The sequence below is a fragment of the Choloepus didactylus genome, chromosome 19 (assembly GCF_015220235.1).
Source record: "Choloepus didactylus isolate mChoDid1 chromosome 19, mChoDid1.pri, whole genome shotgun sequence".
Taxonomy (NCBI): Eukaryota; Metazoa; Chordata; class Mammalia; order Pilosa; family Megalonychidae; genus Choloepus; species Choloepus didactylus.
Window position 1 is genome coordinate 33,699,089 of NC_051325.1, and position 25,385 is coordinate 33,724,473.

Genomic DNA, 25,385 nt, shown 5'->3' on the forward strand with positions numbered 1-25,385 from the left:
GGTACAATAAAGGATATTAATAGAGAGAGGGAAAAATATGGCAAACATAATCCAAAGGATAAGATGGCCGATTCAAGAAATGCCTTCACGGTTTTAACGTTGAATGTAAATGGATTAAACTCCCCAATTAAAAGATATAGATTCGCAGAATGGATCAAAAAAAATGAACCATCAATATGTTGCATACAAGAGACTCATCTTAGACACAGGGACACAAAGAAACTGAAAGTGAAAGGATGGAAAAAAATATTTCATGCAAGCTACAGCCAAAAGAAAGCAGGTGTAGCAATATTAATCTCAGATAAAATAGACTTCAAATGCAGGGATGTTTTGAGAGACAAAGAAGGCCACTACATACTAATAAAAGGGGCAATTCAGCAAGAAGAAATAACAATCGTAAATGTCTATGCACCCAATCAAGGTGCCACAAAATACATGAGAGAAACACTGGCAAAACTAAAGGAAGCAATTGATGTTTCCACAATAATTGTGGGAGACTTCAACACATCACTCTCTCCTATAGATAGATCAACCAGACAGAAGACCAATAAGGAAATTGAAAACCTAAACAATCTGATAAATGAATTAGATTTAACAGACATCTACAGGACATTACATCCCAAATCACCAGGATACACATACTTTTCTAGTGCTCACGGAACTTTCTCCAGAATAGATCATATGCTGGGACATAAAACAAGCCTCAATAAATTTAAAAAGATTGAAATTATTCAAAGCACATTCTCTGACCACAATGGAATACAATTAGAAGTCAATAACCATCAGAGACTTAGAAAATTCACAAATACCTGGAGGTTAAACAACACACTCCTAAACAATCAGTGGGTTAAAGAAGAAATAGCAAGAGAAATTGCTAAATATATAGAGACGAATGAAAATGAGAACACAACATACCAAAACCTATGGGATGCAGCAAAAGCAGTGCTAAGGGGGAAATTTATAGCACTAAACGCATATATTAAAAAGGAAGAAAGAGCCAAAATCAAAGAACTAATGGATCAACTGAAGAAGCTAGAAAATGAACAGCAAACCAATCCTAAACCAAGTACAAGAAAAGAAATAACAAGGATTAAAGCAGAAATAAATGACATAGAGAACAAAAAAACAATAGAGAGGATAAATATCACCAAAAGTTGGTTCTTTGAGAAGATCAACAAGATTGACAAGCCCCTAGCTAGACTGACAAAATCAAAAAGAGAGAAGACCCATATAAACAAAATAATGAATGAAAAAGGTGACATAACTGCAGATCCTGAAGAAATTAAAAAAATTATAAGAGGATATTATGAACAACTGTATGGCAACAAACTGGATAATGTAGAAGAAATGGACAATTTCCTGGAAACATATGAACAACCTAGACTGACCAGAGAAGAAATAGAAGACCTCAACCAACCCATCACAAGCAAAGAGATCCAATCAGTCATCAAAAATCTTCCCACAAATAAATGCTCAGGGCCAGATGGCTTCACAGGGGAATTCTACCAAACTTTCCAGAAAGAACTGACACCAATCTTCCTCAAACTCTTTCAAAACATTGAAAAAAATGGAACACTACCTAACTCATTTTATGAAGCTAACATCAATCTAATACCAAAACCAGGCAAAGATGCTACAAAAAAGGAAAACTACCGGCCAATCTCCCTAATGAATATAGATGCAAAAATCCTCAACAAAATACTTGCAAATCGAATCCAAAGACACATTAAAAAAATCATACACCATGACCAAGTGGGGTTCATTCCAGGCATGCAAGGATGGTTCAACATAAGAAAAACAATCAATGTATTACAACACATTAAAAACTCGAAAGGGAAAAATCAATTGATAATCTCAATAGATGCTGAAAAAGCATTTGACAAAATCCAACATCCCTTTTTGATAAAAACACTTCAAAAGGTAGGAATTGAAGGAAACTTCCTCAACATGATAAAGAGCATATATGAAAAACCCACAGCCAGCATAGTACTCAATGGTGAGAGACTGAAAGCCTTCCCTCTAAGATCAGGAACAAGACAAGGATGCCCGCTGTCACCACTGTTATTCAACATTGTGCTGGAAGTGCTAGCCAGGGCAATCCGGCAAGACAAAGAAATAAAAGGCATCCAAATTGGAAAAGAAGAAGTTAAACTGTCATTGTTTGCAGATGATATGATCTTATATCTAGAAAACCCTGAGAAATCAATGATACACCTACTAGAGCTAATAAACAAATTTAGCAAAGTAGCGGGATACAAGATTAATGCACATAAGTCAGTAATGTTTCTATATGCTAGAAATGAACAAACTGAAGAGACACTCAAGAAAAAGATACCATTTTCAATAGCAACTAAAAAAATCAAGTACCTAGGAATCAACTTAACCAAAGATGTAAAAGACCTATACAAAGAAAACTACATAACTCTACTAAAAGAAATAGAAGGGGACCTTAAAAGATGGAAAAATATTCCATGTTCATGGATAGGAAGGCTAAATGTCATTAAGATGTCAATTCTACCCAAACTCATCTACAGATTCAATGCAATCCCAATCAAAATTCCAACAACCTACTTTGCAGACTTGGAAAAGCTAGTTATCAAATTTATTTGGAAAGGGAAGATGCCTCCAATTGCTAAAGACACTCTAAAAAAGAAAAACCAAGTGGGAGGACTTACACTCCCTGACTTTGAAGCTTATTATAAAGCCACAGTTGCCAAAACAGCATGGTACTGGCACAAAGATAGACATATAGATCAATGGAATCGAATTGAGAACTCAGAGATAGACCCTCAGATCTATGGCCGACTGATCTTTGATAAGGCCCCCAAAGTCACCGAACTGAGCCATAATGGTCTTTTCAACAAATGGGGCTGGGAGAGTTGGATATCCATATCCAAAAGAATGAAAGAGGACCCCTACCTCACCCCCTACACAAAAATTAACTCAAAATGGACCAAAGATCTCAATATAAAAGAAAGTACCATAAAACTCCTAGAAGATAATGTAGGAAAACATCTTCAAGACCTTGTATTAGGAGGCCACTTCCTAGACTTTACACCCAAAGCACAAGCAACAAAAGAGAAAATAGATAAATGGGAACTCCTCAAGCTTAGAAGTTTCTGCACCTCAAAGGAATTTCTCAAAAGGTAAAGAGGCAGCCAACTCAATGGGAAAAAATTTTTGGAAACCATGTATCTGACAAAAGACTGATATCTTGCATATACAAAGAAATCCTACAACTCAATGACAATAGTACAGACAGCCCAATTATAAAATGGGCAAAAGATATGAAAAGACAGTTCTCTGAAGAGGAAATACAAATGGCCAAGAAACACATGAAAAAATGTTCAGCTTCACTAGCTATTAGAGAGATGCAAATTAAGACCACAATGAGATACCATCTAACACCGGTTAGAATGGCTGCCATTAAACAAACAGGAAACTACAAATGCTGGAGGGGATGTGGAGAAATTGGAACTCTTATTCATTGTTGGTGGGACTGTATAATGGTTCAGCCACTCTGGAAGTCAGTCTGGCAGTTCCTTAGAAAACTAGATATAGAGCTACCATTCGATCCAGCGATTGCACTTCTCGGTATATACCCGGAAGATCGGAAAGCAGTGACACGAACAGATATCTGCACGCCAATGTTCATAGCAGCATTATTCACAATTGCCAAGAGATGGAAACAACCCAAATGTCCTTCAACAGATGAGTGGATAAATAAAATGTGGTATATACACACGATGGAATACTACGCGGCAGTAAGAAGGAACGATCTGGTGAAACATATGACAACATGGATGAACCTTGAAGACATAATGCTGAGCGAAATAAGCCAGGCACAAAAAGAGAAATATCATATGCTACCACTAATGTGAACTTTGAAAAATGTAAAACAAATGGTTTATAATGTAGAATGTAGGGGAACTAGCAGTAGAGAGCAATTAAGGAAGGGGGAACAATAATCCAAGAAGAACAGATAAGCTATTTAACGTTCTGGGGATGCCCAGAAATGACTATGGTCTGTTAATTTCTGATGGATGTAGTAGGAACAAGTTCACTGAAATGTTGCTATATTATGTAACTTTCTTGGGGTAAAGTAGGAACATGTTGGAAGTTAAGCAGTTATCTTAGGTTAGTTGTCTTTTTCTTACTCCCTTGTTATGGTCTCTTTGAAATGTTCTTTTATTGTATGTTTGTTTTCTTTTTAACTTTTTTTTTCATACAGTTGATTTAAAAAAGAAGGGAAAGTTAAAAAAAAAAAAAAAGAAAGAAAAAAGACAAACAAGGAAAAAAAAAAAAAAAGATGTAGTGCCCCCTTGAGGAGCCTGTGGAGAATGCAGGGGTATTCGCCTACCCCACCTCCATGGTTGCTAACATGACCACAGACATAGGGGACTGGTGGTTTGATGGGTTGAGCCCTCTACCATAAGTTTTACCCTTGGGAAGACGGTTGCTGCAAAGGAGAGGCTAGGCCTCCCTGTATTTGTGCCTAAGAGTCTCCTCCTGAATGCCTCTTTGTTGCTCAGATGTGGCCCTCTCTCTCTGGCTAAGCCAACTTGAAAGGTGAAATTACTGCCCTCCCCCCTACGTGGGATCAGACACCCAGGGAAGTGAATCTCCCTGGCAACGTGGAATATGACTCCCGGGGAGGAATGTAGACCCGGCATCGTGGGATGGAGAACATCTTCTTGACCAAAAGGGGGATGTGAAAGGAAATGAAATAAGCTTCAGTGGCAGAGAGATTCCAAAACGAGCCGAGAGATCACTCTGGTGGGCACTCTTACGCACACTTTAGACAACCTTTTTTAGGTTCTAAAGAATTGGGGTAGCTGGTGGTGGATACCTGAAACTATTAAACTACAACCCAGAACCCATGAATCTCGAAGACAGTTGTATAAAAATGTAGCTTATGAGGGGTGACAGTGGGATTGGGAATGCCATAAGGACCAAACTCCACTTTTTCTAGTTTATGGATGGATGTGTAGAAAAGTAGGGGAAGCAAACAAACAGACAAAGGTACCCAGTGTTCTTTTTTACTTCAATTGCTCTTTTTCACTCTAATTATTATTCTTGTTATTTTTGTGTGTGTGCTAATGAAGGTGTCAGGGATTGATTTAGGTGATGAATGTACAACTATGTAATGGTACTGTAAACAATCGAAAGTACAATTTGTTTTGTATGACTGCGTGGTATGTGAATATATCTCAATAAAATGATGATTAAAAAAAAAAAAAGAACAAAAAAAAAAAACACAGCAGCAGATAAAATGAATTAACTGATCTGCTTCCAGCTTGGCTGTGAGCTCTTACATGCTCTTTCCCTCACTTGGGCTTGAGTCTCTAGGTCTAGAAATCTGCAAACCCCGAGCTCACAAACTATTCTTCTCTCCCCTTATTCTAACAACCCATGTTAGCATTAATCAGTAAAGAAAAACATGAGAAATCACTCATATTAAAAGGTCTTCTATAGACCTGTATCTTCTAGAGGGGAAGAGTTGAAAAAGGTAAACTTCACCACATTGGATCAAAGACTTGCTCAATTGAAAAGATTAAATGACTTTTTCAAAAAGTACTAAGAATACATTCATATCATCCAGCTACTACTCAGTAGTTACCAAAGGAAAAATCAGACTCAGTCAATCAGTTAATAACATTTATGAACAGACACTATATTTTGAGCACTGATAATCATGAGGATCTAAGATTATTAAACAGAAAGAAAAGAAATAATCACTGCCTTAAATTTATATTGTAATCCAGAACAGGATTGATTAATATTTAAAATTTCTTAGTGGACATTAGGTTTGAGCTAGTATTTGAAGGAGAGAAAATTTACATATTGTTGGAGATATGGCTAGTGATATCTCAACAATATCCCTGTGATATGGCTAGTAGTATCTCAATTTTATAGATAGGGCAATAAGGCTCAGAGAGGTTAGATAATTTGCCCAATATCACACAGCAAATCAATGGAGAAGCCAAGATTCAAATGTAAGTCTGTCAGACTTCATGTTCTTCCTATCTTTTTGAATTATAGAAGAAGACACAGTACTGAGAATAACTAAAATGTATTGGTTGGTTGGTGAGAGCATTTGCCTGACTGGAGCAAAAGTCTGTATTAAGAGTGAAATAAATGAAGTTGCTAGAATAAATAAGGTGATAAGTTGGTAGAAGACCTTAAGGAAAGGCAGGGTGGTATGTATGATACAGTAAATCATAGGTACCCTAGGTATTTAAGCAGAGGAATGTGATAAGAAAAAATGGAATTTAAGGAAAATTGCTCTTGCAGAAATGTATAAAATGTAAAAAGAGACTGGAGGAATATGTATAAGCAGGTATTACAGTATTTGAGCCTGAACTATTGGTGAACTACATTGATGGCTTGGGAAATAAAAAGAAGACTAAGAGACATTTTGGATTATGTTAAAAAAAAAAAAAAAAGCACAGGTATAGAGCTGACAGAAAATGTAGATGAAAGTGATCTTAAAATCTCAAGCCTAGAGAAGAGCATTTGCAGGGAAATTTGTATAGGATGTCTTGAGCAGTAGAGAATATCATTATTTCTTTGCCATTATGTTATATTTCAAGTTACATCGGGGTTACAGCCAGTAAGAGATCTGTGCAACCCAAAGTATGGTCTGTGGACTGAGGCAGATCCACAATAAAGTATAGAAATTATAAGTAATTGTTTAGAAACTTTTATAGCAATTTGACAGAGTAATTTTATATATGTTGAATCTATTAAAATATTGAGGATTGCATTTTGCTTTTTAAATTTTAAATTTTTCTAGTGATTCATTTTTATTGTATTTTGCAAAAGTATCAGTCCATGAAAGGTTGGAAATTTTAAAAAATAATAAAACTGTTCCTTCACCACTGATCATTTGAGAAACACTCTTACAGATAATAGGATATGTATATGGATAGAGAGTGAGGATGAGAGGTTGAATTTAGAGATGTAGCTCAAGCATCCTTGTGTGGCTCATCCTTCTCCCGTGTTCACTATGTTGGGCATTAAAAGAAATTTAAAGATGAATACAGATCCTACCCTCATGGAGTTTGCAGACTAATACAGAAGGTTTACAAATATCATGATACAAGACAGAGAGTGGTAAATACCATAAAAAAAGAACAAAATACTATATAGTTGAATTACACCATATAACTTCAATTCTAAAATACACTCACCTTGCTGACACAGATTTTAACATTTTAAAAATCAGTATCTGTTTCACAATCAATGTGTACATTTAGTATGATACTGTTTCTCTTCCTCACACCTAAGCTGTTTTAAAATCTGATATTTTACAATTGACATCATCATACACTGGAGGAAATATAGTTTGAAGGAACTGTATGCAGCATACATGTAAAACCTCGTATATATGTTAACTACAGCAACTGTTTATTTCCATGTCTATTTCTCTCCTGGCCTGAGTGCTGGAACTGCTTCTTTAAACCTTGTACCATCTGTGAGTATGATAGTGCCTCACATATAGTAGGTTCTCAGTAAATGGTTGTATGCTGAGAAAGGAAGTATAGCCTGAGATTGAGTTTTGATGTTTTTCATCTATACTAGAAAAGGCAAGGACAAACTTATTGGGGATTCTTCTTAGATATCAAAAGATTCATTCTAAAGATATTTCTATTGGCATAAAAATAGTTATTTCTAGTGGCATTGTTTCAATGTAAAAATGCAATTATAATTGATTATGATTTGCAGTTTTAACTTTTCAGATATTCTCACCAAAGCTCCCGGCTTGGAAAAGTAAATCATTGCCATAATCTTCCCTAAGTGTGATTTCTTCTGGTTTGCTTTGGTTCTGAGTAAAATGTTCTGAAACATCAATAGCACTAGGGAGAAATATAAGATTGAAGAAAATATGTGAATGGAACACAATGATTTTGCAGCATACTGAAAAAAACTGAAATAGATTTCATTATAAAAATAAGGATATTTTAATTTTCTCAATAGTATTATTTATAAAACTAATTTATTTTACATGAATATGTTATCAATGATCTCCAGGTTGCCAAATCCAACCCAATAGTCAATTCAATTCTTACCTCACTTGTCTTAACTAAATGCATTTGAAATGGAGGTTCACTCCCTTCCTCATGAACTCTAGGATACCACTCCTGATTTTCCTCCTGCCTCACTTGCTGCTACTTTTCCGTCTTCTTTGTTTCAACTCTCAGACTACTAACTTTTGGGAATGACCCAACACTCAGTCCTCGGATGTCATTTTTTTAAAAAATCTACACTCATCTGTGGCCCATCGTTGAAATTCCATCTATACACCTGCAACTCCCAAATTTATATATCCAGTCCAGCCCTCTCTCCTGAAATCCAGACTCAAATGTCCAACTGCTTATCTGCATCTTCCCATGAATATGTAACAGTTATCTCAAAATTTATGTCCAAACCTAGCTTACTTCCTAAAACCTGCCCCTGTGCCCCTCCCCCAACCCTGCACTTAAATCTGCCATTCCCTGGTTATCTGAATTTCATCAAGTAATAACTCCATTCTCATGACAAAAATCAGAGCCATCCTTCACTTCTCCCTTTCTCTTAGAGCCATATCCAATCCATCAGCAAATCCTGTTGGCTCTGCCTTCAAACACACCCTTAATTTGACTGCTACCACCTTGATAAGATGAAGACAGAACTGATCACAGTCATCTCTCACCTGGGCTTCCTTACTACAATAGTCTCCTCACAGGCTCTCTGCTTCCTCCCCTGTCCCCTTACAGCAGCTAGAGGAGCAGGCTGAAATCAAGTCAGATCCTATCGCTCCTCTCTTCAAAGCCCACCCCCCACCATGCTTCCCATCTGAATAAAATAAAAGTCCTTATTGTAGCCTGCAACATCCTGTATCATCTGCAAGCCCCACTACCTCTCTGACTTCATCTCCTACTACTCAGCCCCTCACTCACTCCCACTTGTTTCACCTGCCTTCTTGCTACTTCTTGAAAATGTCCAAAGTGCTCTTCCTTAAGGACTTTCCACTTAGTCTGCTTGGAATGTTCTTCCCCCCACATATCCGAATGAGTTGCATCTTCACTTCCTTCAGGTTTCTGTTCTCACCTTAACAGAAAAGCCTGTGTTGACTATGCTATCTAAAAGTAGCATTTGCTATCACCTTGTTCCTTCTTACCCCATTTCTATTTTTCTTCATAATGCTGATTACGTAGTTATATTCATTTGTTTATTATCTATCCACCCCAACTAGAATGTAAGATCCACGAGACCAGGAGCTGTGCTTTATCATTGCACCTGGCATATGGGAGGCATCAAACAAATATTAATTGAACAAATGGATGAAAATACTGTTGATATTGCAAACAACTTTCAGTAGGTATAATAATACATTTTTGGTGCTGAACTTTGGAATTTCACAGTAAATTTAAATCTTTATCAACTGCATGGATACTTCTCTGGTTGTTAACTATTTTCAATTGCCGTCATGAAATCCAAATATGAAAATAATAAAACATCAAGAAAATCGAGATTGAAGGAAAATAAAACAATTTACTTCACATTCTGGGTGTCAAAATCATGAAATTCTTCTGGCAATGTGATAGCATTGTAAGCAGCTTCAAAGTTCTCTTTTGGAAGGTCCACCAGTCCTGAAAGAAATAAAAAACCACATTTAATAAGCAATGATACTATATAGAATAAGCAACTCCCAGCTAAATCTCTATTTTCTCTCATTGGACAACTGTTTAGCCTCCTATCTGGCCTCCCTGTATTTATTCCTGCCCCTCTGCAGTCCAACTATTCTCAACAAATCAAAATTATCAAAATGATATTTTTAAAAAGTAAATCAGATCATTACTATGCTTAAAATGGTTCAGTGACTTCCCCAGTGCATTTAAATAAAAATCCAAATTTCTAATCGGGTCTCTGCACCCCTACAAACTTATCTGGCATCATCTAATGACACTCTCCCCCTCACTCATAATACTCTAACCACAATGGCCTTTTTGTTTCCTGAACAAGGCAAGCAGTTTTCCACCTCAAAACCTTGGCTCTTACAGTTCCTCTGCCCAGAATGCTGTTCCCTCAGGGACTTTTTACATGGCTGGGTACTTCTCATACTTCAAGTACCGGCTTAAACTCTATCCCCTCAGAAAGGCTTTCCCAACTATCTGAACTGAAGTGATTATCTCTGTTATTTTCTACTATAGTGCTCTGTTTATTTCTCTTCATAGCACAATCCCAATCTATAATTATTTTAATAATTCATTTTTTAAAAATTATCTGACTCCCTCAGAAGACTAAAAGATAACTTACTGTCTTCTTTGTCCTCATATCCCAGAGCCTAACATTGTGTTTGGCACAAAGTATGGGGTCAGTAAATACTTGTGGAATAAGTAAATGAAATAATGAATAAAAATAAATGAACAAATGAATCATACTTGGTAAGAGATAAATCTACCTCAGAGAGTCTACAAATATTTTAAATAATAGTAAAATACACCAGTCAATACTGATTCAACAAAAATTGAGGGAGTAATATGTGCAAGGCACTGAGACAGGTACTATAAGAGATTCAGAAAATGAATATGACAAAGACCCTGACTTCAAGGAGCTTGCAGATTAGTGAGAGAGAAAGGCCTGTACCTAAATAACCATAATACAAACTGGAAAATGACGAATGTCTTAAAAGTGGAACAGATGATACATAAATTAAATTTTGCAAGCATTAGATTCATGACAAATGTAAATTTCTAGCACTTTGGAATGCCTCTCTGAATTTTTTATAATATTTCATAAGTCGCATGCTACTTAGAGCCTTCAGAATTCTGAAAACAATGACATAATATATAGGTTTTGTCAATCATTCTATTTCTCATTTCTCTTATAAAGACAAAAATAGATAGGGCAAACTAAGTGACCCATCAAAAACCAAATAGCAGAGCTTCTTACACAAGTGTAGCAGTTTTAAGTATATTTTTTATATAAATATGCAGGGACTTTACAAGGTTTAGAAAGCATAACCTTTTCCAGCAAATACAGGAAAAGAACAAGGGAAAGGATGTAATTTGTCCTTAATTATGGAAACTTAGATTCAGTCAAATAGAAATTCAAATGCACAATACTCACTCTGTAATTATAGAATGCCACCAATTAAGACAGCCCACCCAAAATAAAAATGCAAAGGAAACAAAGAAGAGCCAGACAAATCAACATGCATGTATACCTGGGCGAAATGTCATCTTCATTTTAAGAAATGCTTCACTGCAATCTGCCAAAAGATATTTTGCCTTCCTATTATAGATTCGAACAACTCCCAAAAGAAGGTGTCCTGAAGTTCGAAGCGCAATTTTCACCTTCCAACAATTTTTAAATTATTAGAATATTAAAAACTAGGTTCATAAATCCTGTTCTTTGAAAATTACTGATCATAACAATTTCTTCTCTTTAAAAAAGCAGACATTTTGTACTCTTATTTAAAACAAATCACTTTACTTGTACCTTTTCCTTTAAAGTGATTTATATACACTTTTTCCTTATTCAGGGAAGATAATCTAATGTGGGATTTAAGTTATGTATACTATCATTGGTATTATGAGAAGAATATAAACTCTGGCATCAGGCAGACTTGGGTTCATGCCTTTGAATTTCAGTTTATTATTAATGGCTACACTTGATTATCTATTTGAGCCAGGCATAATTCTAAAGGCCATTCATACCTTAATTTATTTAATTTTGACAACTACTTCTACTTACAGAAGGAAAAAAAAATGAGACTTGGATGTGTTAAATAGCAGGCCCCAAGTAACACAATTAACAAGTGACAGGGCTGAAATTAAAATTAAAATTTGACCACAAAAGATCATGCTCTTAACACGCTTTACTGATGCTAAAAGAAGCCCATCTCATAGGGTTGCTGTGAGGATTAAATAAACTAATGAACACAAAATCTAGTCCAGTGCTGCCACACAGTATGTTCCAATTCTATTTCATCCTTCTCTCAAACAAAAATATTTAACTTATAAAAATATGGCTACATTTTTGGAATCATGATGTAAATTCTAATAATAGCTGTATAATATTTAAAAATTAACAGAGTACTGTTTATAAAGTGATTTCACATATATTTTGATTCACACTCCATTATCTTTGTTTCTACATCCTTCATTAATTCATTATTTTTCCAAGAAATACTCATTGTATACCTACTATATATACAGTATTTTGCTAGGGAATAAGAAAGGATTACTATATAAATATAGATATAGATATAGATATAGATATAGATATAGATATAGATATAGATATAGTTATAGATATGACATGACTTTTTCCTTGGGGTTCAATTTATGATAGACATATGAAATAGTTAACTACCAACAGAAACCAAAATATATTTATGGTTAGACAATAAATGCTACAGGAATTAAAACAGAGGAAGCCATTTAAGAAGCAAAACTTCCTTGGAAATAGACTTCAATATAGACGCATTTTAATTCCTTGTGAGTGTTAAATACATGCCAAATGGAAACTATTATTTTAATCAGTAACCTACCTTCGGTGAAATAATTTTTTCAATGGTTATCTCTAGGTTACATTCAAATACATGGGCTTTTGTAAGTTTCTTCTCCCAGTGAGCTGCAAGCCAAATTTTGGCCAGTGGTCCTCGTTTACACATAAGCACATGTGTATAGAACATGTTGCCTGTATTCCTTAGTTGTATTTAAGGAACTAAAGAGAATATTAAAAGAAGATATTTAAAATTTGAATACAAAAACCTTTCAGTGCTATTTTGCAGCAAACAAAAATACTTCTAATTAATTCTATAAAAATAACACTCTGATTATCTTCTAATTCAAAGTATTATCTGGTTCTTGTTATTTTCTTGTAAAAAAAAAAACCTTATTTAGAATATAAATTATAAAGTCATTTCAGAGCTCTAGTCTATTAGTTTGTGAACCACACCAGTCCAAATATATCCTGATCAATGATCTCTTCTTACATTTAACTTATTTTTTCTCACATACTTTCTTAAAAGCATGGCCAAATAAATAAAAGAGAAAGGCTGGGATAAAAAGGAAATGGAAACAGGGGAGAAACAATAGAACAGGAAAAGGTACACAAATTAAGAAAACTGAACATAAGTCACCTCTTTTCTAATATTTAAGAATGTAAGAAGTATTGGATCGTTGATGATTTACATCCAGGTGTTGAATTTCTTTGTTTTCTTCTAGAGGCCCTGGCTCATTCAAAAATATATTAACTTTTTAAAATAATGGAACTCCGAATGATCATGAAGTGAAAAAAAATGAAGAAAACAAGATACTATAGGGAGAGAATTAGAAGAAGGTAAGGAAGGAAACAAGAATCAAATTAAAATATTTTGACATAAGAATGGCAAAAGAGAAACTTCACTTAAAAAAAAAGACAAGCAATGCACATTTCCACAGATTTTACTATTCTGGATAAAATTCTACAGTTCTATTATTAAGGCAAAAATGAGAAGAGAAGTTGTAGCATTTTAGTTGATTTCCAGAGAAGAAATGAATTATTCCTTACATATAAGTAATAGAAACTTATTGCTTCTTTCCTACTTAGCTTTGATAAAGGAAAAAATTGAGCCATAAATTTACAAAAACAAAATTAGTCACAGCGCTAAAAACTTTGATCAATGCCCACTTCCACCTCAAGAATTAAAACGTTAGGTCCCAACTAAAGGTTTGCATCTACTAAAACCCCATTTCCCAGCTTGACATCTAGAGATTTAATGTTGATGGCCTGTGCACTGCCCTGGTTCCACTTTCTTCCTTATGATCTCTGAAATAAATTCCAATTTATCTTTTTTAATTGCTCCCGGGTGTGTGGTTAGTAATATATTTAAAACATCAACAATAACTAAACAAAAAACCCGTTGATTTAATATTCTTGAGGCATTGATTTTCCACTCAGGAAAACCCCTAAAAGTTCTGGGAGTTACTTCTAGATTGAACTTACTTCACGCAAAGTAAAGCTAACGATAATACATGGAACTAGGAACAGGGAATGGGCCAATTAGTGGACCACGGGCTCAGAAAAGGAACCGGGATGGTGGTGGGCGAAGTAGTTGCAAAGGGCGGGAGGAAGGGGTAGAAAGTAAACAGGAGAGGGATGCTCTGGGAGAGGGAACAGCGAGTGAGGAGAAAGCCAAACGGAGCGTCAAGGGCAGGACCGCCCAGGACTCCCTCCACAGATCGCTGTTCAGAGAGGGAAACTGAGGCCAGACGGGTGAACGTAAGCGCCCGTTTCCTCCACGCGTGGGAGCGAGGGGGCCCCGGGTCGCCCCTGGTCCAGGGTGGGCTCCTGGCAGCGGCGACTCTTCCTCCGGCGGGACCCTCAGGGCTCCGCATGGCAAGCTGAGGCAGCCGCGAGGAGCTCCGGCGGCGCGCGTGCGGACGTGAGGGTGGCCGGAGCCCTCATCACCCACCCGCTCGGGCTGTGCCCTACTTTCAAGCGACGGGTCTGAGGAGAGGTGCGCCCGAGCAGCAGCTGCGAGGAAGGCTCGCCAGCGCGCGCGTCAGGCGCTCCGCTCCGGGTGCAGCCGGGCTTCAGCGAGTGAGCGGCTGGATAGGGGCGGGGCGGGCCAAGGATCGGACAGGAGTGAGAGGGGCGGGGTGAGGGGCGGGGCGGGCAGAGGACTGACGGAACGGGACGGGAAGGCGGAGCGAAGGGCGGGGCGGAGGAGTGAGGAACAGGCCTGGGGGCGGGACGAGGGGCGGGACGAGGGACGGGGCGGGCAGAGGGAGGGACAGGACTGGGCGGGGGGCGGGGCGATGGGCGGGGCAGGGACCCGTGTTCTCGCGCTCTCGTACTGGCGCGGGAGGGGCCGGGGCTTCAGAATTCCTAATGGAATTCTGACAATGTCTGACCTCTTTGCCAGTTCTCTGAACATCCGTAGAATGAAGTCCTGTTTCCTCCACTTACTTACTAGCCAAGGGTCCTTGGAGAAGCTGTTTAATCCCTTGAACCTCGTTTTTTCTTACCTGTGGAATGGAAATGATCATAAAAGGAACTGCGTCAGAGGGTACTGTAAGGGATAAATGAGGTAAAGCACGTAAAGGGCTTAGCATAGTGTCTAGCAATAATAAATTTTGCTCAGTAAATATTAGTTATTGCTGTGATTATTAAAAAGAGCACATTGACCCACGCTTTGGGATCAGCAAACATTTTCCTGCTGAAATATCAAAGCTTTCAATAGCCAAGGCCAATTGCTAGCAGCTGAGAAAAATCACACCAAGTCTGAAGACCCAAGGCTGGTTTCCTCCCTCGAGTTTCATAATAAATACTAATCAATTTTGACGCAGCAATGGCATCCAATATATAGGTTATTGATAAGGTGCCAGGCTCCTTGCTGGACATTTTCATAGGTTATCTCCTTTACTCTTTAAACAACCTCACAAAGTTACAGATTTTATCATTTTGCTGATGTGGAAATGGCCCTGCAAGAAAGAAGTGTCAGTCTGTCCGTGGTGGAGACAGGATTCTGACTCAGGTCTAGCTCTCATTTTCCCACCTCGGGAAATGGTGTCACAGCCACCGCTGAATCAGATATCTGGGAGACACCCTTGAAGCCGCACGCACCTCCCTCAATGCCAATCCATCAAAAAGCCGTCACCCCACCTTCAAATACGACTTTAATCCACCTACTTCTATCTCCAACCACCCCACCCTAGTCTAAGCCACCTCTCTCCTGGAAAGACTCCAGTAGCCTTCCCTCTGTAAAGCCCATTTTCCATACTAAAGCCAAAGGGGTCTTTGAAAAACATATATCAAACCATGTTACTCCTGACTACCTCCCCACCCAACCCCCCAGAAAAGCTCCTTAAGTCTTCCTGTTGTTCTTAGAATAACACCTGAACCCCCTTCTACCAACTACAAGCCCCTGCATGGTCTCCTCACTACTTATCTTTCTAGCTTCCTTTCAGATGGGTGGACTTAACCGTGACGAAAATGAGTCTTCAGTTTGAGGGCCCATGCTTGCAAGAGCCCCTCCAGGATTTGGGGAGAAACGTAGCAACGTGTTCACATAGGCATGTTTTTGTAAACTTGGCAGAAATAAGGTATCTAGCTGTAATTCTTTAACATTGATGTCTCTTTCTATTCTGACTCTCCCTCCATCACCCCATGTTGACAGCAGTGGAGTGCCTGAGGGCATTTGGGTATGCAACTGAGGCAGAGTTAAGTTGGGAGTACATTTAATTTAGGTTCAGAAGGATCTACTTATGTGGTTTGCAGTCACTTCCCTCTATAATTAAGTCATTGATAGCCATTATCTCCATGTGAAAATGGATTCCAGGAATATAACTGCGCTGTGTTGCCTCACCCTGCACTCTGACGTGAAGCGGCAGGGCCATCAGTTGTATTTAATGACCAGCTTCAGAGTATGTGCGTGGTGGACGGGAAGCAAGGTTTGAAACACACAGAGCCAGAAGCTCGTTTATGGAAAATACTTGCATGTATCAGACATGTTAAATTGCAAGCAGAGGATTTGATTCTCATCAAAGCCTAGTTAAAGCTGAAGTTCTCTCCTGCTGAAAATACGATTGGCAGTGCAGCCACTGCACATTTTTCTTCTTTTCTAATGGGAATTACACAAACTAGAAGATATCAGAGCACTGTTTTTGTAGGATACAAACATGTAGCAGTACTACAGTGAGTCTGATGTCCATGTGGCAAGTTGCAGGTTTTATGGCCCCACTGAATTGGGTCATGTCTTACATGGCATATTTGCCCTAATGGTGTCTGATGCTCACAGATGAAATGTCTGAAAATCATACCCAAAGTAGTTATTCATTAAGAGGAATAGATGAATTTCAAATCAGAGTAATGAACAGACTTTTGGTTCGTTTGATAATCCAATTAATGAAAAGAACTGAATCCTATAAGTACAGTGGAAAAGGATTTACACTTCTTGCTTATTTGACATGAAATGCCAATGTGGATGAAGATAACATAGAAATTGTAAGAAGCCACTACAGTGGAGACTTCAACAGTAAACAGGTTAACATACTGTCATATCATAGTATTTAAAATTAGTCACTGTACAAAAAAACTTGAAATGCCCTGAAATCTTACAGCTATGTATGAAAGAAAATTAAGAGGTTTTCCCAAATTTGACAATAATCCTAAAAATATACATTGTGTTAAGCTTTACAACTTAAAATTGTTTAAAGTATCCACAAAAAAGCCAATTAACCACATAAGGGAAAGTCTGAATTATCTTTCTGGTCTCTTTTTAGGAAATAACATGAAATTATTGTTTTATGACTAGATGGATCAAACAATATACACCCAAAAATGCAGAAAAAATATGATGGAGCCATGTTAATGAAAATGGTATGCTATTTTTCTAGATTTTATGATGTTTGTGATATTTGCCAGCTTTTCAAAATTCGTAGTTTGTTATTTCTTCTCTCATTATAGAAAAAGAAATTCCCTTTCTAATCTAATTCTATATATTGTGACTTTGTATTCTTTTTCTTGAGTACAGTAAATTTGACAACCTTCAGGCCCCACAAAACCTGGATTTGCTCCTGCCCAACCTTCTCCCTCTTGTCCCCTGTGCTCCAGCCGTACTGGATAAACCTCTATTCCCTTGCTTAGGAAAGTACCTGGCACCTAGTTGGAGCAGAAAAATATTTTTAAATGAATGAATGGGTGACTTAGAAACCAGAATACTAAAATGTTAAGCACACAAAAGCCTGAATTTTGTCTGTTTTATTTGTTATTACATTCTCAGCACCCAGAGCAGTGCCTGGCACACAGTAGGTGTGCAATAAATATTTTGTTTTTATGAATCCACCATGTTCTACTGCAGAAAATGCTTCTTTCCACTGCCTCTCCCCCCATTACTCCCAATTTACGAAGGACTTTCTGAAGATCCTCCTCAGAGCTCTGAGGTTTAGTTTTCACTTTAGAGTTAAGGTTAAATGGAGGGTCAGAGGAGACATGACTTGTCCAAGGTCACTCAGTTAGTGGCAGAGCTGCAATTCAAATCCAGATCCCTGGAGCCAGAGTGACTCATCCTCCACGGCCCTCCGGGTATGACGCCCCACAGCAGGAAAGCACGTGGGGAAAGCGCGCGCAGGTTCCGGGGAGCGCTGCTCTGTGTGGACACCAGGTGGCGCCCACTTACAGCCTAGTTTCCGTAAACTTTGAGAGCTCTGCTTAGCTGAGGCTCGTACCCCTAAGCTCAGAGAAGGACCAGGTAAGGCCAGGACCCAGACTTCAGAAAGGAGGTATTGGCTTTCTAGGGCTGATGTCTCTGAGCTCAGGGGAGGGCCCCTGAGGGGCTGGGACCTAGATCCCAGAAGGAATTGAGGCTGTGAGGTGAGGAAGCTCTGCTGGGTAATGCTGATAGGAACAGGAAGGCTGTGAGAAGCTACAGGGGACAGAGATGAAGCCACCAGTCCCTTCTCCCTCTTGCAGTCTCTCTGTAGTCCCACTCTGCTTAATGGCAGAGTCTAACAGGGTGCAGCTGGCAATGCAGAAGTTTCTTTTGCAGGGTCCCAGCTGGCCTCAGCACCACAGAGCAGATTTTTTTTATAGGTATCAAATATTATATAAAAATCCCAGGTCAATCCAACAACAAACACTGTACTTGTAATCCGCCCCCCCCCCCCACTCCCGCCTCTGTATTCAATGGGTGTGCTTTTTCAAGGCTGTAAAAACAATATTCTTACAACATATAAAGACCTACCAGTAATTGGACCCTTTTACATCAAGACTCTTCTTTACTTTCACCTGTTTCATTTTAGTTTTTCTTACAGGCAACTACAACTTTTCAAATTTACAACTCCAGCATCTCATACAATGAAGTCAGTGTCTTGCTATATCCTTAGCCTTGGGACATTACAGGCTTGTTGCCGCCAATCTTGAATGAATGAAATGCCATTTTCTTAATCATTTCTCTCCTTTTTGTCTTTGAACATCTGGATTGTATTCCTCGGGACTGTTTTGGTTGCAGATGAGGGAAACCCAATTTGCAAAACAAATTGGTGTGAGTGGCCGTGGAATTTATTGGCTTTAGGAGCTGGAAAGAATGCAAGGGTAACTCATAGAACTAGGGTTTGAAACCAGGGACGAATATGAGCCAGGATTCTTCCTCTCTGTTCATCTCTTTTTTGCCTTTTTATTTCTACTTAAATGTTAGTTAGCCTCTTTCCTTCCTACTGCAGACAGACTTTCTTCACCAGGCAGGGAACATAGCCACATAGCCAGCTTTGCAACTGCAGGAAGAAAGAGCATCCAGGTACAATCCCAGGGAAGGATTGTGATTGGCTTGGCGGGCACCTGCTTACCCATTGGGCCAAACAGGTTGTTGGGATAACCATGAATTATAATTGGCCAAGCCTGGTCACAAGTCCACCCCTCCGGTCAAGGTAGTGGCTGGGCCTATTGTTGCTAGATGAAAGGAGGTGGGAAGGCCTGCAGGGAAGCCAGAAAAGAACCTCCAAGTCACTACACAATATTCTGATTTTTTACCATGGCAACGCTCAATAAACACCCTTGCATATTGACTCCTTCTTTGTCTTAACAATTGCCCTGTGAGGAATTCCCAAGTGTAGGATTACTGCCATGGTGCTTGCCAGAAGGCATATGACATGTTTGTACTTTTGAAGCATGTTCACACCCAATATCTTATTTATGCCTCACACAAAACCTTTGGAAATTACAGAAAAGGCACCAGTCACAGAGAGGGGTTAAGTGACAAATCCAGGGACACATAACAGATGAGGGCAGAGGTGAACCCAGAGCTGGGGCCTCCTGACTCCCATTCCAGTGCTCTTCCCCCAACACTATAATGTTTAGACCAGTGGCAGGAGAGTTTGAGCCCTATGTCAGCTCTGGCCTGTCTAAGGGAGGGAACTTCGTCTGCTGTCATCCCCCCCAAGGAGCTGAGCCAGCCGTCTTGAGCAGGTGGGCTGGCAGCCCCGACCCTCAGAGCCCACTCGAGCTCTGATGGGAGATGTCCCTCCGTTGCTCCTGGCATCCTCCCAGTGGGCACTCTCAGCGCGCAGCTCCTCCAGGATGCTGTGAAGATGCCTCAGCGTGAGCAGGAGTCTCTGGTCTTGCAGCTGCATCTCAGACTAGAAGAAGAACGGGTCTGTGAGGGACTGGGCAGAGTGCCATATGTTTCCCACAAAGCAGGCTCCTGGCACCAGCTCATCGGAGCTGTCAGAACCCAGAAAAGAATCTAACATATAGAAGGAATTTCTGACCCAGGGGCCCCGCAGCTTATCTCATAGAAACCAGATGTGCCATAAAATACGGGTTGAAGGCTGTTTTAGAAATTCCAGTCATGGTGGCGCCTCAACTCCCAAAAAGGCGGATAAAGTAAGATCAGATATGTCCATAAGATAAATGACCATAGGCATGCAGAAAAGGCCTGTTCCCTCCACATAGATAGTACACCTGCACTTCAAAGAAGAGTAGTGAGTTAGAACCCTAGCAATCAATTAGCTCAAGAGTTGACAAGCCCACACCCAATCAGGGCACAGGACACCACTCAGCAGACACCCTTCCCTCCCAACCCCCTCCCCTCCCAACGTGGTTTTTTTCTTTTAAAAATGCTGCTCTCAGAGAGAGCCGGAGCCATTTTCTTTCTTTTCGCTGGCTGCCACCTGCTTTCTTCCTCTAATAAATCTTAAACTTTCTACTTAAAACTTTGACTCACTGCGTTGTGTGGATTCTTGAAAGACTCCGACCTAACAGGATCTCCATTTGCCAGCTGTATCACCTTGCAGAGGTTGAGCCTGCCAAAGCCTCAGTTTCTTGATATGTAAAGAGGGAAGTGTCACGGGTTTGTCTCTTTACACCTCAAACCTATGATCTCCATTAGAAAAGGCCTGAGCCTTATCAGGTCATGATTTAATGGGTTTGGGCTTCATCAAGCAACCTCCCATTCAATTTAGAGTTTAGGGACAGACAGTGGTTTAAAAGTAAAGAGGATTCAAGACAAGAATTCAGCGTTAATACATTTTTACCAAAGGAGCACTTAAGGTAAAAGGAACAAGTTTATAATGTAAAAACTAATTGATACATTACCAAGCCTGGGAGCCCCTAATCCTCCAGACACAGCTGGACATGAGGTCAGAGAGCTCCCCCTGGTCTCAGTTACAGAGAATTTATAGCACCTTTGATTTACATTCAATCAAACCACATTCTAGTTTTACATTAAATGATGCTTTATGAACACGAATGACTCACAAAGCGAAGTTTCCACTAGTGGTTCAAAATCAAAGGAGGGGATCCACGTTATCAGAGACTTAGCTTTGAATGCCTGTAAAACCCTACTGATAATATTATTACTAATTAAGCTATGACTTTTGTAAGAGCAATATAATATACTTTTTACTTATATAAAGTCTAAAAATTAGGAAAGCGTTTACTACTACTTGTCTCTAACTTGTTAAAATAGTTTTCTCATTTTATTCTATGATTAGTTTAGCCATTACATTATATTGATAAACATACATTTGATTAGGACTGTATTCAACCTTGCTACATTATTTACAACTTATTTTGATTAAAGTAACAGCTGCAGCCTCATCCTGTTTTCACAGAGGGTTAGATGATTACATGTTTTCTTTATCTAAGAAGGTTGAGAGGACCTTTCTGATTTCTTGAAAATACTCACAGCTTTTTTAACTGTTTAGTTTTTCCTTCAGTATAATTTTCTAATATAGGACTTGAAGGATATGAATCATCTATCCCAGTTATTATAGTAAGGACTTTCCACTTTCTATTATTTGGAAATTGCACTTGAGTGTTTTTAGGTAAAAGGTCTGTTAAATATGCTTCTTTATCAGAAGGAATAACTGGTTCTTCACTATCAGAACAGAAAACATTAGATGGTCTATGAAAGCAGCATAGAAAAGAGTCAGCATCCTCATTATCAGATTCTCCAGTAGAGATATTATCCTGCGACAGAAGCAAATGACTTACCTGGCAAGGATCTTAGGAGGATTGAATGAATTAGTCCACTGGAAACCACTCTCTAAAACGTGTCATGCTGAGCTACCAAGATCTGTGATCTTCTTGTTCTTCTTGTTCTTGTTCTTCATCATCATCATCATCATCATCATCATCATCATCATTTAATATTATTATTCTTATTTACAACCTCACCATATCCTTTAATCCTTACTATAGCAAACAAATCTGTTTATAGCTGTTAAGGTGATAGTGGCTTCATATTAAAACAAAGTGAAGTAGATCCTGCAGGCAGGCAAGAACTCTTGAGGACAGAGCTTCACAACATGAGGTTTAGGGACCCCTCAGGTCCTGGAAACCCTTTCAGGGGGCCCACAAAGCCAAAACTACTTTCATAACAATACTAAGAGCTTATTTGCCCTTTTCAATTTCAGTTTCTCATGAGTGTCAAGTGGAGTTTTCCAGAAGCTACATGTGTGATAACGCAACAGATTGAATGAAGGAGCAGGTGTGAGATCCAGCTATCTTTTTTCTATTAACCAAACATTAAAGAGATTTGCAATAAGTAGTACAGTGCCACTCTTCTCACTAATGTTTGTTTTGAAAACTATACTTATTTTTAATAAAATTACTTTTTTCACATGTAATGAGTTTATTTTTTTAAATGCATTAATAAATAAACATTAAAAACCTCTCACTTTTGGCTTCTAATTTAGTCAATATTGATATATATAACTCACATAAACAAAAGTTTTTTGTGACCATGCTTCAAATTACAATAATTTGTAAGAGCATAAAGGGATCCTAAAACCAAATTTTCAGAACCTCTGCTTTAGAATTCTCTGCCATGATCACCCACCCCCTCCACTCATTCTTTGATTTGTCCCTAGGCATTTTTTTTCCATATATTTTTAATCTTTTGCTTTCTCTTTTTAAAATGTTAAATTTTTAATTTAACATGTCTCCCCAGGGCTCAAGAGAAGCCAGAAGTCTGGATCTTTATGTGACCTCTCCTAATTTTTAAATGATGGCAAATATATTGTTGAAAATATTATCTGAAACTGCGTGCTCCCCTACCCTCACCCCCATACACCCAAACCAACCAACCAACCAACAAACATATCCCTGAACTGCCTCCTTCTCTCTCTTGCTGGTGTCCTACACTCTCTGGGGCACCTTCCACATTTGGACTTGAAAACACCATGAGCTGGATTTGGCCTGGGGTCTCAGGTTTTCATCCTTGGGTTTAGACACAGGGTAGAACAGGGTTTGGAGCACAGCCTCTTCTCACAAATAACAATGGTAGGTACAGCTTATGACATGGGTTCGGGGCCCTCTGTCCCTCACCTGACCCTGTGGGGAAGGCAGGATAACTCCCTACCCCTGCTCAGGAAGGCAAAAGGGGCCAAGATCTCCGCTTAGGTGCCCACTGTTGGGGGGACACAGGAAGGCCAGCGGCCCAGCATCTGGATGCCTGAGGACTGTGGGAAGCTGCAGCCCCTGCTGCTGGAGGCAGGAGCCCCCAGGTCCCCTGAAGCCCTGTTGGTGCACCCCCTCTGGCTAGGATGAAGACAAGGTTGGGTCCCAGCCGGCCTGTTGCTTGGCAACCCAGTAAGAGCCCCTGGAGTCATTTTTGCACAATCCTGTCCATCCCTCCCGAGAAGGAGAAGCTGAACTATTGGCATATGAACCTTGGGTGCCTTCTGAGGTTCCCTGAACTGCTTCCTCTCTCTTGCTGGTGTCCCATGCTCCCTGGGGCACCCTTCCATGTTTGGACTTGAAGAAAACACCACGACCAAGGGCATAAGTTGCAGTTGCCACCAAGAAGCCAAGAAGCATTAAATGAAGTTCAAGAGAGGTAGCGTTCTGTGGGGCGGACCCTTACCAACAGGAAATAGACAAGAGTGAGCCGGGCAGATACATTTCCTCTCCTCTCTCTATTCCCCAACCTGCACTTTCACCCTCAAGCCCTGAGGAGAAATCCTGCCACCTCCTTCAGAAGTGGTCACCAGCTCAGTACCATGACACATGGCCTTGCATAGCGTTGGCCTTTGCCTCAGGCCAGAGCTCCCCCACTATCACCCCTCTGGGCTCCTACCTCCAAATGAATTCTTACGTTTGAGTCTCTGTTCTCTGGAGCACCCAGCCTAACACAGCAGCTATACTCCATGTCCACCTGGGTGAGGATACAATAGCCAATGTGGACATGTCAAGCAGACCCTAAGGACATCGCACGTCTCCTTAATGAATCCTTACAGCAACCTTATGATGTCAGTATTATTGTTGGGATAATGATTTTATGATAAAGAAACTGAGGCTCATAAAGTATAAGCTGCTTGCTGGAGGCCACACAGTAGCAGAGCTGGGCACATACTCAGGAACTCAGTGTCATTCAAAACCAGTCTGGCACGCACTGCACCCAGTGCTTCCGATGTAGGCCACGGCCTACTTATCCCAGCACCTGGGGTGGCAGCTGTGTGCTGTGTGGCCAGTCCCCAAGGGGTCCCTGTAGGGGCCACATCCCAGCCTTCAGCCTCTGCCCCAGCCCAGGAGCCCGTAGCAAGGCCAGCGAACCTTGGAAAATATGGGATGGGGGCTGCAGGTAAAAGAAATGAAAAGCCTTACCAGCTCCTTTCTCAGCCACTCCAGGGTCTGCCCGAGATTTGGGGCTGGCTTTTCTGCTGTTTTCATCTCAGTGTCCTCAGGAAAGACCTTGACGTTGACCTGGTCATGGAGCCTGAGGAGCCTTTGATTTCCAGTCTCCCACCTCCTTCAAATTGGGAGCAGGGTCTGGCCAAGGCACTGAGGACAGAGCTAATGAGAGCAGAAAGTAGCTCACGTTGGAAAATGTCTTTTTTTTTTTTTAAAGGGCTTCAGTGCTCTAAACAGAAGGAGGAAGGGAGGGAGATCATTAAGGGTACAGCTGCCTCAGTGCCTGCTGGTTCCAGAAGCCAAGAAGATTTGATGCCAACAGGATCACAGAGATTGTAAAGCTTTAAATAGCAATAGTAATAATGATAATGATAATACATGTTATTATTATGGAAACAGTGCAGCCCTTTCTGAGGGCTTGTTTTGCTTTACATCTATATATATTTGTGTATATACCACCTGTGTCCCCAATCCTCCTCCTCTCTTTGTCACCTATCTTTAGAGTCTAGAGAAAAGGAAATACTTGCTTTCCAGTTCCCCTCACTTCCCATTTGTGATCCACTTCTAGCCAATGAGATAAAAGCATAAATTTACTGTTAAACTTCCTGATAAAAGGGAAAATGTCCTTGATGCTTCCACTTTGCTCCTATTTTCCCCGCTTCCTTCTGCCTTGTATGCAGCTATGATACCTGGGACTACAGTAATAATCCCACAACCATAAGGCCAAGAAAATTGCAGAGATATCTGAAATCATTGAGTCATGGGATCAGCAATGG

At 39.6% G+C, this 25,385-nt stretch overlaps 2 protein-coding genes across 3 annotated transcripts in view; both read right to left on the reverse strand.

Annotated features, from left to right (window-relative positions):
• RAD21L1 (RAD21 cohesin complex component like 1) overlaps nucleotides 1-12,685 on the reverse strand; it is a 48,609-nt gene extending 35,924 nt beyond the window's left edge. For both annotated transcript variants that reach the window (XM_037812008.1, XM_037812007.1), the window contains exons 1-4: nucleotides 12,542-12,685; nucleotides 11,213-11,342; nucleotides 9,542-9,635; nucleotides 7,753-7,859 (exon numbers count right to left, since the gene is read on the reverse strand). In XM_037812008.1, coding sequence (XP_037667936.1) covers nucleotides 7,753-7,859; nucleotides 9,542-9,635; nucleotides 11,213-11,342; nucleotides 12,542-12,685 — 475 coding nt within the window. The remainder of the gene's footprint in view (nucleotides 1-7,752; nucleotides 7,860-9,541; nucleotides 9,636-11,212; nucleotides 11,343-12,541) is intronic.
• A 7,049-nt stretch (nucleotides 12,686-19,734) lies between these two features.
• On the reverse strand, nucleotides 19,735-24,708 carry C19H20orf202 (chromosome 19 C20orf202 homolog). The gene is made up of 2 exons (XM_037810914.1): nucleotides 24,583-24,708; nucleotides 19,735-20,111 (listed from the first exon to the last, which is right to left on the reverse strand). The coding sequence occupies exons 1-2, from the start codon at nucleotides 24,646-24,648 to the stop codon at nucleotides 19,878-19,880; spliced, it is 300 nt and encodes a 99-aa protein (XP_037666842.1). The 5' UTR covers nucleotides 24,649-24,708; the 3' UTR covers nucleotides 19,735-19,877.
• Between the last annotated feature and the right edge of the window lie 677 nt (nucleotides 24,709-25,385).